This window comes from Filicampus tigris, chromosome 8, assembly GCF_054856515.1.
Source record: "Filicampus tigris isolate MCC_2025a chromosome 8, RoL_Ftig_1.0, whole genome shotgun sequence".
Taxonomy (NCBI): domain Eukaryota; kingdom Metazoa; phylum Chordata; class Actinopteri; order Syngnathiformes; family Syngnathidae; genus Filicampus; species Filicampus tigris.
Window position 1 is genome coordinate 16732677 of NC_141224.1, and position 13007 is coordinate 16745683.

A 13007-nucleotide genomic window follows, 5' to 3' on the forward strand; every position below is an offset into this window, starting at 1 on the left:
GCCAAAGATTCAGTGAAATAATTTTTGTCATTTGTTTGTAAATGCTTGAATCATTCTTGATTGCGCTGTCCAAGCCTGAGACTTTTCTCACGAGCGGAGCATACTATAGGCTATTCACTGGTAATTTGCAGATCAATGCAGAAATTGTGATACCTCTGTTAACAGATCTGCTTATGCTCTTATGCTCTCACAATATCGACCATATTGATACTTTTAAAAATTCGAGTGGTAATGAACCGGGTACTGTGCAGTATGTCACTGACTGGAAAACAGTGGAAGGCAAGTATGGGTCAACTATTTTGATCATGTCTAAATAATACGTTGGTTGGTGAGAACTACTTTTATGCAATGGGTATGTGCATTATGCGTGAGTACAGTGGCCTTCCACGCTGCTCATGTGGATGAGTCGTGTATGGCGTTGTTTCAGCTTCAAACAGCCAAGATGTGGTTTGTGGAAACGGTCTAAGGAGTTGGGGAAACACAGCAGACCTTGTTAAACACCTCAGGGTAATACACAATATAGAAGATGAGGCATTTATGATGAGGCGGAATCATGGAGAGAAAAAGCGAGCACGGTGTCGCTCCTTGGGTGCTGCAGGCTACAGATGGCGAAAAACATTGAGCTTGAAGTGGTGCTAAGCAATGCTGCTGTTGGAGCTGTGCATATTAATATATATGGTTAAGTAACAAAATAATTACATGCTTCAACAAATAGCTGTATTAGTTCTACTTGGAGTAATATTGGTATCACTGAGATAATTCCACATAGTGGAAAAAGCAGAGATTTTGTTTTCAGATAAGTTTTCCTTAAGAGGGGGCTATTGTGTTAATTATCCACTATATTGATTAAAGTGAAGAACAGCTTGCTCAGAAACACCTTTTCAGAAATAGGCAGAAGACAGAAGATGTATTTGGTTGTTCAATTTCACACTGGATGAAGCAGTGTACTCCCGAGACCAATTTGTAGTTTTCCATATGTCCCTAAATCTGGACCCTAAATATCATTCTTCTAGCCCAAAATTTGATGACGTAGCCCAAAATTTGATGACTCTTTCTCAAGTAACCCAAAATGCACGAAAATGAAAATAATTCAAAATACCATTCTTTTTAAAAGGTGCTACAGAGTTCCATGTCAAATTTGATCGTATTTTAGATTCAATATCAAGGAAAATGGTGCTAATGGTGAGACCTTTGAAACTGTGAAACTGTAAATGGAAGACCGCCTTCCACCCCGATCGTGTGTCCATGTATGACCATCCCAACACACACACCCATAGGTCTGCCGCAGCCAGGGGGTGCTTTTAAAAATATATTTAAGATGATAATAATAATAATGTTAATGCATTCAGTTAATTCATTTCTACAATTATCGAAAGGGTTTGGCTAACGCTGTTGTTATATCTATAAATGAAATACGGCACTATTAGTGAAATAATGGATTCGCAGGGAATCTTTGAACAACTTTGAAAATGCCTTGCAACAAGACAAGTAAAAAAACGTTTGCGAACTTGTTCGCAACATTTTTACGAACTTTGACAAAGACAAAATTTGCTACGTTCGCAATCATTCGCCGCTTAGTCAGATATGGCTTAGAGGTTTGCACCTGCAATGAACATCAAGATGCGCCAATCTTTACGGCTGAGCACACGTACGCTGTCTCCAAACGGAGTTGATCGTAATGTTTTTATTAAATCAAAAACGAGTGCTGTAAAACATAAAACAAACATTTCCCTTTACTCTGAAACGTTAATGAATATTAGCTCATTCACTGCCAGGCATTTTCACACCCTCTTTTACCTTAACGTTTGAAAAAAATATAAATAGGTTTCTGGGATTGAATGACTGGACTAAGTAAATTTGTCAATGGCAGTGAATGAGTTAGTTAATAACCATTTATTCAGGTTAAGAAACTGTAGGCTATTATTGCATTTTGAAAAGATCAGTAGTTAATAATTTGCTATAGACATGTATTGTGACTGGAGGATATTTTTAACCAAAATTGACTGTGACGGTATATAAGGGTGAGGCAAGAACTTGTAGATGCTCCTCCAATTATGGGCCTTTATTGTCTGAATGATCTATTTTCTTTCCTTCATGGTTGCAATCATAATTGTGTAAAAAGGTGAATAAGGTTATCAGGTTGAATACTAATTTGTCAAAATTAAGTTAATGTTACATTCGATTTTCAAAGTGTACAGGTTTACAGTCACACTAAGAATTGTTGCATGTGCATTCCCTTTTCCTTATGATTGTCTGAAATGTCTTTGATGGTTTTCAGCACGTTGATATCTTTTTCCACAAGGTTTATATGACATGGTTGACTTTTTAGAAAACACTTTATTTCATTTCACACGTTATTTCTTTGCAGGTTTGACAAAAACATCTTTCTCCACAGGTATCCTTCTTTTTATTCATTGTTTTCGTGGTTTACACGATGCTGCCGTTCTCCATGCGGGATGCCATCATCGCCAGTGTTCTCACCTCTGCCTCGCACACTGCTGTGTTGAGTGTCTGCCTGTCCACTACAGCTGATCACTTGGAACCTGTAGTATGGCAGGTAAGGCTTACAGTCATACAGACAGTATAATCAAGTCTAAGAAGTAACATATTGTCAGCAGTCCAAGGGCAGCAGCCACAACACAATTTTGGCTGAAAGGGGAAGGCAGCCCATACATATTTTTTTCAAGAATATGTTCTATACAGGCCCACCAGTTGAAACAAGGCATTCTGATTAATATTGCATTTGTGGAATAAGAATTAACCAGCAAAATCCACCCCTTTTTAGCCATCTCAGGGGGCGGCCATTTTGTCATTTCTGGCGACTGAAAATGACATCGCAACTAGTCAGGGCTCATGTAGTGACCAATCACGGCTCAGCTTCAGAAAACAGGTCAGCCGTGATTGGTCGTTACCTGAGCCCTGAGTAGTTGTGATGTCATTTTCAGGCGACAGACGTGACAAAATGGCCGCCCGCAGCGATGGCTAAAAATGAGTGGATTAATTATTTTTCCACAAATACAATATTTATCAGAATGCCTTGTTTCAACTAGTGGGCTTGCATAGAACACATTCTTGAGAAAAATACGTTCGGGTTGACTTCCCATTTAAATAGCAAAATAGTGACAATACAGTATTTATAACTACAACACACATAGCAGATGTGTCAGAATATCACGAAGGAAATATGTGTTGTGATTCAGTTGTCAATTCCAACTGAAGTTGGAATGAATCTTTATTTATTTTTCCATTCAACTTTTGGGTACGGAGCCACCGGCTATACATATTGTTTTTGTTACATTAATGATAGGGCCACACAATGAAGGTCATATCACTTCACAAACTTTAGATTTTCCAAATAATACTTTAAAAATGTATTTTAATTCAGATGTTTCAATTTGCACATCACTGGTGTTGGGACGAAATTTGCCTATGCCACAATTTGTTACATTTCAATTATTTTCCACAAATCGATACTGTTGGTCAGTCACTACGTGTGTGTTAGTTTTACACATTATTGACCAAACTCAAGTGTTGAAAATGTCTTTCTCTCTTTGTAGATGCAATGTTAATGGTTGAATAGACTTGCGTTTTTTTTTTTTTTTTCTCCTGAAAAGTGATGATTTTGGAGGTACAAAGATCGTACCCGATGCCAGAGACCTCCTTTTCATTCTGGTTATATCTGGTTTATTTTTTTACCTTTGGCCATAATGTTGTTTTTCAAGCAAACAAATAATGGTGATGTTTAAGCTAAAACAGATTCACTTTTTGTGAACAGTGCATGCTGTGAAATCATAGGCAAAGTCAGAATTTTATTTCAACATGAACCCTGAGGGGTTTTTTTCAACTGCTATTCTCCTGACTGTTGTTGAATAGCGATACTTTCAGTCCATATTTTCATTTTGCAGGCCAATTGAATTTATACTAAGCAGATTGAGATAATCTTGACCTGTCCCAATAACACCAAATGTTTTCTCCAGCCTGTCCTAAAAATACAAAATGAAACCTCTAAGATAGATTTTGCTTGGTGATAGTCCTTCACTGTGCACAAATACTGGCACAAACACACTTGCAGGTACTCACAGTTGGAGTCCATAGAGAGCGGTATGGGTGATTTGGGGGGGCGTTTAATTAACTAGAAAGTGTGATTACTTAAATCTTTCAGATCGGACCTAACAGCTCAGAAAGAACCAACCTGTCTCACTAAGGTCAACCTATTAAGTTCTTGAAATTTCTATTCGTTGTTGAGTCGCACTAGGTTGTGTCTAGAGAACATGAACTACAACATTGCCACCATAACTTTGCGATCCTCATTGATTTTTAAGTGATGCCTCAATTAAGACTATGATTTAGCTTGTTTTATTGAAGAAAGGAAAACCTTACAATAGGCCTATCTAGTATACTGAAAAATATAATTCAGCTTTTATGTGCATGCTATGTGTTTAATGGTGATGCATTAAAATCCTTTATAAGTACAATATGATGAGTGCCAGTAAATGCACAGTGAGTGTCATCATTTTACAACCATTACTGGAATTTAATGGTAAATCATAAAAGCTAAGAAATGTACTTGTGGCAATATGCTAAATTCAAAGTGGACTAACATGAGTTCCAGTGTTATCACTGTGCAACATGCACAAATCCTCTCTGACATGTACATGTATGATTTTGTTGGCAAGATAACAGCACAAAGACCTTGGCAGTCTGTGCTTCGCAATCCTTTCATCCCTGTTTCATCCCTCAATGATCCCTATATTGAAATCATTACATACTGTGTTTTGTAAAGTAGGACGTATTCATTTATAGTATATTTTATTGTTTTATTTCTTTTAGAAAACAAACTCAATATTTAAAAAAAATGCTGATGCTTGTTTAGTAGTGTGCCTTTATGTGACAATGTAACTTTGAAACTACTAGGTTTAGTGTTTTGACACAATTCTAAAAGTTGAAACAAGACATATATAATAATATTGTTAACTCATTCAGTAGCAGACTTTTTCAGACCCATTGTGAAATGAAATGACATATAAATATGTCATTGGGATAGAATGAGTTAATATGTTATACAACTGTTTCGATCGCTTCCCAGCTGATTATCGTTGGAACCTATATTGGGACAGGGCATAACTAAGTCTTGGAGGAAAAAAAACGGAAGCACATTCAATGAATTTAGATTTCTACAGCTGAATAATACATATAGAAAGAACATCTCAAACCAGTGGAATTGTTGTAAAATGTTTTGGATTTTTAAGATGACAGTGATAATATTGTTTGATGCTGATAATGTTTTATAAAGGAACAACAATAGATGACAGTGCCAATGTTTAATCTCACCCATAGATAACAAATGGGATTGCTTTGTTGTGTCCAAACATGCCCAAATTTGTATAAAAAAAATTCTAATCCAGACTGTTCTTGATTAAGGCAGCCAGCCATTAATTTAAGGTAGCCAGGTGGTTCGAAATCAATAATCAGAAGTTACGATATTTTCTTTTTTGTATCGCTCACAGTTGGAAGGAATAAAGGTACCAAAGCAAGCAGTCGTCGTCAAGGTGTTTCAATTTTTGTTCTCGCCCCGACAGAAACCTCAACTTAAATTAGACATGACTGGTTTCGCAACACAAAGGGGTGTCAAAGAAAGACAATGACAAGCTTTGTTGCTAAGACACAGGTGACCTATTTGAAAACGGAATATTTCTTTTAAATCAAGATTTCATTGTGTTATAGATAAAATTCCTCAAGAGAGCAAGGAACAAGATAGCCATGCATTGTGATGTCATTCATTCATAATGTCATAAAGACATATTCATGGGAATACTTGTCGATGGTTACTACCTCATCTCAATAGACGGCCAGTTTCTACGGCTTGATGAATATGTTTTGCCTTTTTTTTTTTTTAATCAACATTTAAGTCTCTGTTTCTGCTGTTTCTTGATTTAGATTTCCCAGAAACCATTCATGGAACTCTGAATCATGAAAAAGCTGAAACTATTTTTTTATGACCTCAATTTCTTGATTTATTTTTTAAGTAGATACAGTAGTCGGGACAAGTAAGAGAAAAAAATGGCTTTCTGACATTATCTGTTAAATTATAAAATCAACAAACTGTTGATAACACTTTTTAACGCTGACATTTGCTTATGTCCTGATTTTTCAGATTTTGGCCAATATCATCATTTTCATGTGTGGCAACATGGCAGGGGCGTACCACAAACACCTGATGGAGTTGGCACTCAAACAGACTTATCAGGACACCTGCAACTGCATCAAATCCCCCATTAAACTGGAATTTGAAAAGAGACAGCAGGTAACAGGGTCAATATGCCAACAGGTATTGGCCACTGAGCCAGCCAATGTGAGGCAGTCAAAAATCAACAGTGAAATTGTACATACATTAGGATTTTACGACCCCAGAAGAGATCTAATGTTTTACAGCCAAAAGATCAAAAGACGCTACACTAGCTGGCAGCTTATCCGACAACTCCACTGAGGTGGCAATTCTAGCCTCAGCAATATGCATGTGCACCTGTTAGGAATTTTTTTTTTTTTTTTTTTTTTTTAATAAAGCTTGTTTTCCCCAGATACTATTTTCTTGCTAGATATTTTCCATTTACAAATGCACCATCTTCTATGCGCAGTGTGCAGTACAATGAGACTAAGGTGTGAGAGAGCAAGGTGTTGATTAAAGTTTGAACTGCTGCTGTGTGGAGCAGTAAATATTTGGTGTTACTTTTTTCTTTGGGCCTCTGCTGGGGTCTTACATTTACAAATGTAGCACAAATACAAAATAGAGCTTTTTTTTTCTTGCCTGGTGAATCCATGTTGTGCTGTTACATTTAAAGCTGAAATGTCCCCGAGTTTTTCAACTTGGCCTCAGGGGGTTATGGCTGCCTGCAACCAGTGTTTGACCACAGTACAGAGTGCAGACACACATACACACTTTTGTGCTGAGTGCACTCATAATAGATGCTGTTTGCTTTGTGCTTTTATCCAAAGTATCAAATAGTGAGAGTGTACATTTGGAATCAGTAGTCAAAAGGGGGCTATGTGAATCATCATAAATTCAAAATTATGTGTGCTGAACAGCTTCCATGGGGCTGTCCTTCTCGTAGCAGTTAATGATAATAACAATGGTGTGACATTGGCTTACACTTTTACTGCAGCTATTTTAGCAATAAAATGGTCATCCCATATTTTCTTTCATGAGTCCCGTTGTTGACTTGAGTATCAAACCGACACCCAATATTGTATGTCCATTAAATCAGCACTCTAGCAAGCTAAAAATAGTGACTTTTTTTTTCTTCTGGGAGTCCTTTGTATTGAGCGTTTAAGTCAACATAATAGCATCACTCATCATAAATAAATATAGTAATACATTTCAGTCATCATACTTTTTAATGTTATTATCAACTGATACCGTGGAATTAGTGTTAATTTTAACTGCTACAAACTATGGGAAATATTTGCGAAAATTGTATACCACATTTTGTTGATGAGCATATTTTACCCAGTCATTATTAGCGTTTGACTCACAATATTTTTCTTTTGTCGTATCATCAGGAGCGTCTGCTGTTGTCACTGCTGCCAGCACACATTGCCCGTGTGATGAAAGCAGAGATCATCCAGAGACTCAAAGGACCAAATTTTGGTCAGATAGAGAACACAAACAATTTTCACAACCTCTATGTTCAGAGACACACAAATGTCAGGCATGTATTATTTATTTGTATTATGTTATGCAAAATATCCATTTTCAAATGTTAAGGTGACATTTCTTAAATATGATATTATATTGTATTATATTATATTACAAAGTACATTATATTATATTGTTTTGTGTTACGCTTCTTTTTTGTAGCATACTGTATGCTGACATAGTTGGATTCACACGCCTTGCCAGTGACTGCTCACCTGGCGAGCTGGTGCACATGCTAAATGAATTGTTTGGCAAATTTGACCAAATTGCCAAGGTAAATAATTCATCATTCAACCGTCACTATCACTGAAAAGCATACCCTAATAAAGTTAATGTAATTGGAGAATTAATGTAGCACATTCCCTCTTTTAGAATAGTTTGAAAACAATATGTACCTGTAAATAAAATATATAAAATCATTGGGCCCTGTGGATTTATCATATCGTTTGTTGACCGAATAAAGGGATGGAAATCAAAACTTTATTAAAATATTTGAAAAAATATAACTTTAATGCCGTGGTTTTTCACATGCTGGAAATGTGCACATTATTTTAAAATCATGTTTAGTATTATCAATTAAATGCCTGGCCTAGCCAATCAGAGATGCTGTTAAGACGGCGATATCTGTCTTCACCAATTAGAAGCGCTGTGCTATCAGCAACTGTGGAGCAAATCTAAAAAAAAAAGAAGAAAAAAACGGACGAAAAGCTACCGAGCGACAAAGAATATTGTGAGAAATGTTGCTGCATGTGTATTTTGCATGTACCCACTGAAGTGCAACATTTGCGTGTGTGGAAAAAGTATTGTCTTTAGAAGGTTCTTAGGCACCATTTATCAAATGTTCACACCCACCCCAAATGGTGGTCATACAACTTAAAAATGGAAGATATATTTGGCCCACTACCCGCGGTCTAAATGTATAATAGTGGAACCTCAATCAGACAGGACATTACTATGTCGTCCTGTGTAGAGAGGGAAGCTCTCAAAGTGCATTCTGTCCCCATATTGAGATGTTTTTAACCACAGAAATGATAGAATCCTTCCACACACAGTAATATTTGTTTATTACAGTAGTTGTTATAGATTTGTGTATAATGTTTATGGGGCATATTAATTTTACAAACTCAGTATGGGGATTTCCTTACCTTTTGCTTCATCTCACAGGAAAATGAATGCATGCGGATAAAAATCCTCGGTGACTGTTACTATTGTGTATCTGGCCTGCCAGAGTCTCTACCAAATCATGCCAAGAACTGTGTCAAAATGGGCCTGGATATGTGTGAGGCAATCAAGTAAGTCAAATGTTTTTCTATGCTGACTTCTGCACTCGATCTCAATAATAACGTGGACCTGTATGCAAACAATGGCTATCTATACGTCATATTTTTGAAAAAAAAAAAAAAAAAAAAGTCTCATGCTGTAATATTAAACATTCTTCCACAACAATTTGTTTGGAAATTGTGCAAAACCTCTATTCTGCTATGAAAAACAAAATCCCTCAACTCTCAGTCGACGCACGGGATCAGAGAATAGAACAATTTTCTGTACAGTATGAGGTGCAACGACTTAGTATTACAGTCTGTCACATACATTAATGCACAAATCAAAAAAGCACAGTACTCCCATAATTCATGAGTAGTTAATTCGGGCAGCTTTGTCAAACACCGATGATTGATAACAGCTTAACCCTTTCTTGATTAGAAGATTTGTTCTCTTAATTAAAAAATCCCTCCCACAATCCTGACATAATCAGTCGCAATTATATCTACATGTGTAAATAGGTTGTGCACTTGGTCTTCTACTTGGCTGTCTCTGCATGGCTTATTTGCTGTATTTTTCAACACTGGCTAGTTGGATGTTGATTTTGTTCCCTCCTCCACAGTTATAAGTGTGGTTTTGATGCATGACAGGAAAGTGCGTGATGCCACAGGGGTTGACATCAATATGCGTGTTGGCGTGCATTCAGGGAACGTTCTGTGTGGGGTCATCGGACTTCAGAAATGGCAGTATGATGTTTGGTCACATGATGTCACGCTGGCCAACCACATGGAAGCAGGAGGTGTGCCAGGGTGAGTGAACATAGGCAAGAACACAGATTTTGTGGTACATTTCATCACATAAAAATGCGGTTCATGTTTCTGGTTATACAGTACAGTGGTGCCTTGAGATACAAGTGGCCCGACTTGGGTGTTTTTCGAGATACGAGTAGCCAGTGTACTTTTTTGCTTTGACCTACAAGCACAGACTACGAGTGCTGCGTGGTGGCTGTGGATTCAGTTCAACTTAATAAGTTGCACTTTTGCAAATAGTGAACAATTACAAGAAAAAAAAAAGCTTCAAACTGTTTAATACCAATCCCAGTTGAAGTTGACTGTAACACTCAACAAAAACAAAGAGAATCACACTTTGTGTGCCTATGGTAAATGGTAATGGGCTGTCACTTGTGTAGCGCTTTTCTACCTTCGGTACTCAAAGTGCTTCACACTATTACCTCATTTATCTACTGATGACACAGCATCAGGAGCAACTGGGGGTTTGGTATCTTATAATCAAGGACACTTCCACATAGTCACAATGACCGGGATTCGAACCATTGTAAAATGGAAATGCTAACAGTATTTTTAGCTTGTTTGCTAACATATCTACAACTTTTCTATGACAAGTTTAATTTCAGGTTCCATGATAGCCTTTCAAATTTTCCTCTTTGCAATCACTGGTACGCTTCTGCGGTGGCATCATTTAAAACAAAGAGCCTTAGAGAACGTTTGAAGACATTTGCTCAGGTTTCACATGATGAGGGCAGCAAACAATGGATTTCTGTGTGTTGATAAATGGCTAATTTCTCACGTATATTTAGTTAGAGCCTCAACTCATACGACCGCCGGAGGATACGGCTTCAGTTGCTCCACTTTATCGCATCCTTGACAGTTTGCATCAGTGTTTGCAGGAAAGGACAACCAAATTGATTAGTATTACCAAATAACTGGGTTGATTGGTAATTCCAGGCGAGTCCACATCACACCAGTGACACTAGAGCACCTAAATTCAGCCTATAAAGTAGAAGACGGAGATGGGCAGGAGAGAGACCCATATCTCAAGGAGCATGGAATCATCACATATTTGGTTATAAACCCAAAGGTAATGAAACATGTTGACTATTTAAGGATCCAATAAAATGCGGAAAAGCTCCACAACTTCTTTCTTTGTTCAGGTGGAGCGTCGCAGCCCGCAGCATCACTACAGGCCCCGACACACTCTGGACGGAGCCAAGATGAGAGCCTCTGTTAGGATGACCCGCTACCTGGAGTCTTGGGGGGCAGCCAAGCCTTTCGCCAACCTGCACCACAGGGACAGCATGACCAATGACAACGGCAAGATCAACACAGCTGTGAGAAACTTTGTCAATGTTTACAATTTATTGGTTGCCATTTGAAGTGATGGGTGAATCTCGCCGCGGTTTGTAATCTCTTCGATTCCATTTTCCATCTAGGACGTGCCAATGGGACAGTATCATTTCCAGAGGAGATCTGAGAGGCAAGCTACTTGTTTCACTGTTCCAGGATCATTTACTTTGGAAGGATTATCTCCATCCCTTGACAGTGCTGTGACAGACGACAAAATTTTTAAATAATTCTCGACTGCCGCTGAAGTCTTTGACACGCATGACTAATCTTGTGTCAAATTAAAATGTTGGGTCTCTTTTCGCTCTTGTTAATAGGACAAAGTCCCAGAAGAAGCGGTTTGAGGAGGAACTTAATGAGAGGATGATCAGGACCTTTGATGGCATAAATTCACAAAAGTAAGGGGAATTGCATGACTATATCATTTTGTTTAATATTCCTGATTTTGAAACTTATGTCCCAATTGACTGGCCTATGTGCTTCTAGGCAGTGGCTCAAGTCCGAGGACATCCAAAGAATATCATTGTTCTTTCACAATAAATCCCTAGAAAAGGAGGTAAGAATTAGTAAAGGTTACAAGAGAGCTGTAGCACACTTCTTGGTTATTGGTTATCTCACATTGATCTTTCTCTGAAACAAAGACTGCTGCTGTCACAGTGTATTTCTAATCGTCCTTTTTTAAAAATGAGTTTTCAAATTTCAAGTTGTTAAACTCTCCCTTTTTATCCTTTAGTACAGAACAACAATATTGCCAGCCTTCAAATACTACGTCACCTGCGCCTGTCTTATCTTTTCCTGCATTTTCATTGTGCAGATACTCGTCCTACCAAAGTACGTGTATTTTGTAAGCTTGACATTAAATAAACAGCAGTGTGGAAAATCATTTGATGACAAATGGTCCTAATTTACTGTACATGTCATCTTTCAGGACAGCAGTCTTGGGGATATCTTTTGGGATGGCATTCTTTTTCCTTTCCTTGATTGTCTTCATATGTTTCATTGGACACTTCATGGTGAGTGACATGTTATTCTGTGTAAATCAATTCTTTCAACGTTTTCATATTTTTTTTTAGAACCAGTGCCAGTGCGTCACATTTTCAGCCTTGATGAACGTAATAGTAGTTAGTAGTTAGTTAGTAATAGTAGTTTTTCTTTGCACAATATGATCCCCAATGTGGCAATTTGTAGGTGGCGTAGTGGGCAGCCCTGTGACAATAGTGGTTAGCACGCCTGTGCCACAATTCGGAGGTTTGAGGTTTAAATATCAGCTTTTGGTATTTTTCCTGACTAGCGCAGATAGAATAAGGTGATTTATGGGTGCAATTATCTGAGGGAAGCGGGCAACTACCGGCCAATCGAAACAGGCGACTATTGGCCAATCGAAGCAGCTTCCCTCATTAATGCATTTAAATTCATGCTGAATGAACTCTGAAGTAAACCATGTAGAACATACTTTAATGCCTTCCAACGCATTTGCAATTATAGTAAGCGGAGCCATGCATTTAAACCCCCATTACATGTCAGACAGCATTTCTTGGAAAAAATTGTTTTGTGGTGGCTATACTGCAAGCTCAAGAGGGTAATTTAAAATTAAATTATTTCAGATCCCTTTAAAGCAGCACTGGCATTTTGAATACAGCATGTATAATAATGATATTTCATGTATTTTCTCCCTCTTGCATTTGCATTTCATGCCAATTTTGAGGTATTCATTTTTCGAAGAAGCCTTGTATTCAGAACAAAAACAAAAAATGATGACCTGCAGGAACATTCAGGCTGAAATTCTTATTCATATGTAATGTACAGCCCTGAGCTTTTGAAATGTCTACTCAGTTGAAGCAGCACTCAAATGTTGCTGTGAAATGATTATGCAAGTGGTTTGGGCAGTGAGTGACATTGTGTTATACCCTGAG

The 13007-nt window shown here is 37.7% G+C and overlaps 1 protein-coding gene across 4 annotated transcripts in view; it reads left to right on the top strand.

Moving 5' to 3' along the window:
• The window catches only part of adcy2a (adenylate cyclase 2a), a 45700-nt gene that overhangs the window by 17410 nt on the left and 15283 nt on the right, over positions 1-13007 (top strand). For all 4 annotated transcript variants that reach the window (XR_015087784.1, XM_086037464.1, XM_086037465.1 and 1 more), the window contains 13 exons: positions 2396-2557; positions 6155-6304; positions 7558-7706; positions 7856-7967; positions 8858-8985; positions 9604-9762; positions 10699-10831; positions 10905-11081; positions 11184-11227; positions 11412-11492; positions 11581-11650; positions 11828-11925; positions 12023-12107. Coding sequence is in view for 3 of the 4 variants with exons in the window: in XM_086037464.1 (XP_085893590.1) it covers positions 2396-2557; positions 6155-6304; positions 7558-7706; positions 7856-7967; positions 8858-8985; positions 9604-9762; positions 10699-10831; positions 10905-11081; positions 11184-11227; positions 11412-11492; positions 11581-11650; positions 11828-11925; positions 12023-12107 (1548 nt within the window). In the remaining variant the exon portion in view is untranslated. The remainder of the gene's footprint in view (positions 1-2395; positions 2558-6154; positions 6305-7557; positions 7707-7855; positions 7968-8857; positions 8986-9603; positions 9763-10698; positions 10832-10904; positions 11082-11183; positions 11228-11411; positions 11493-11580; positions 11651-11827; positions 11926-12022; positions 12108-13007) is intronic.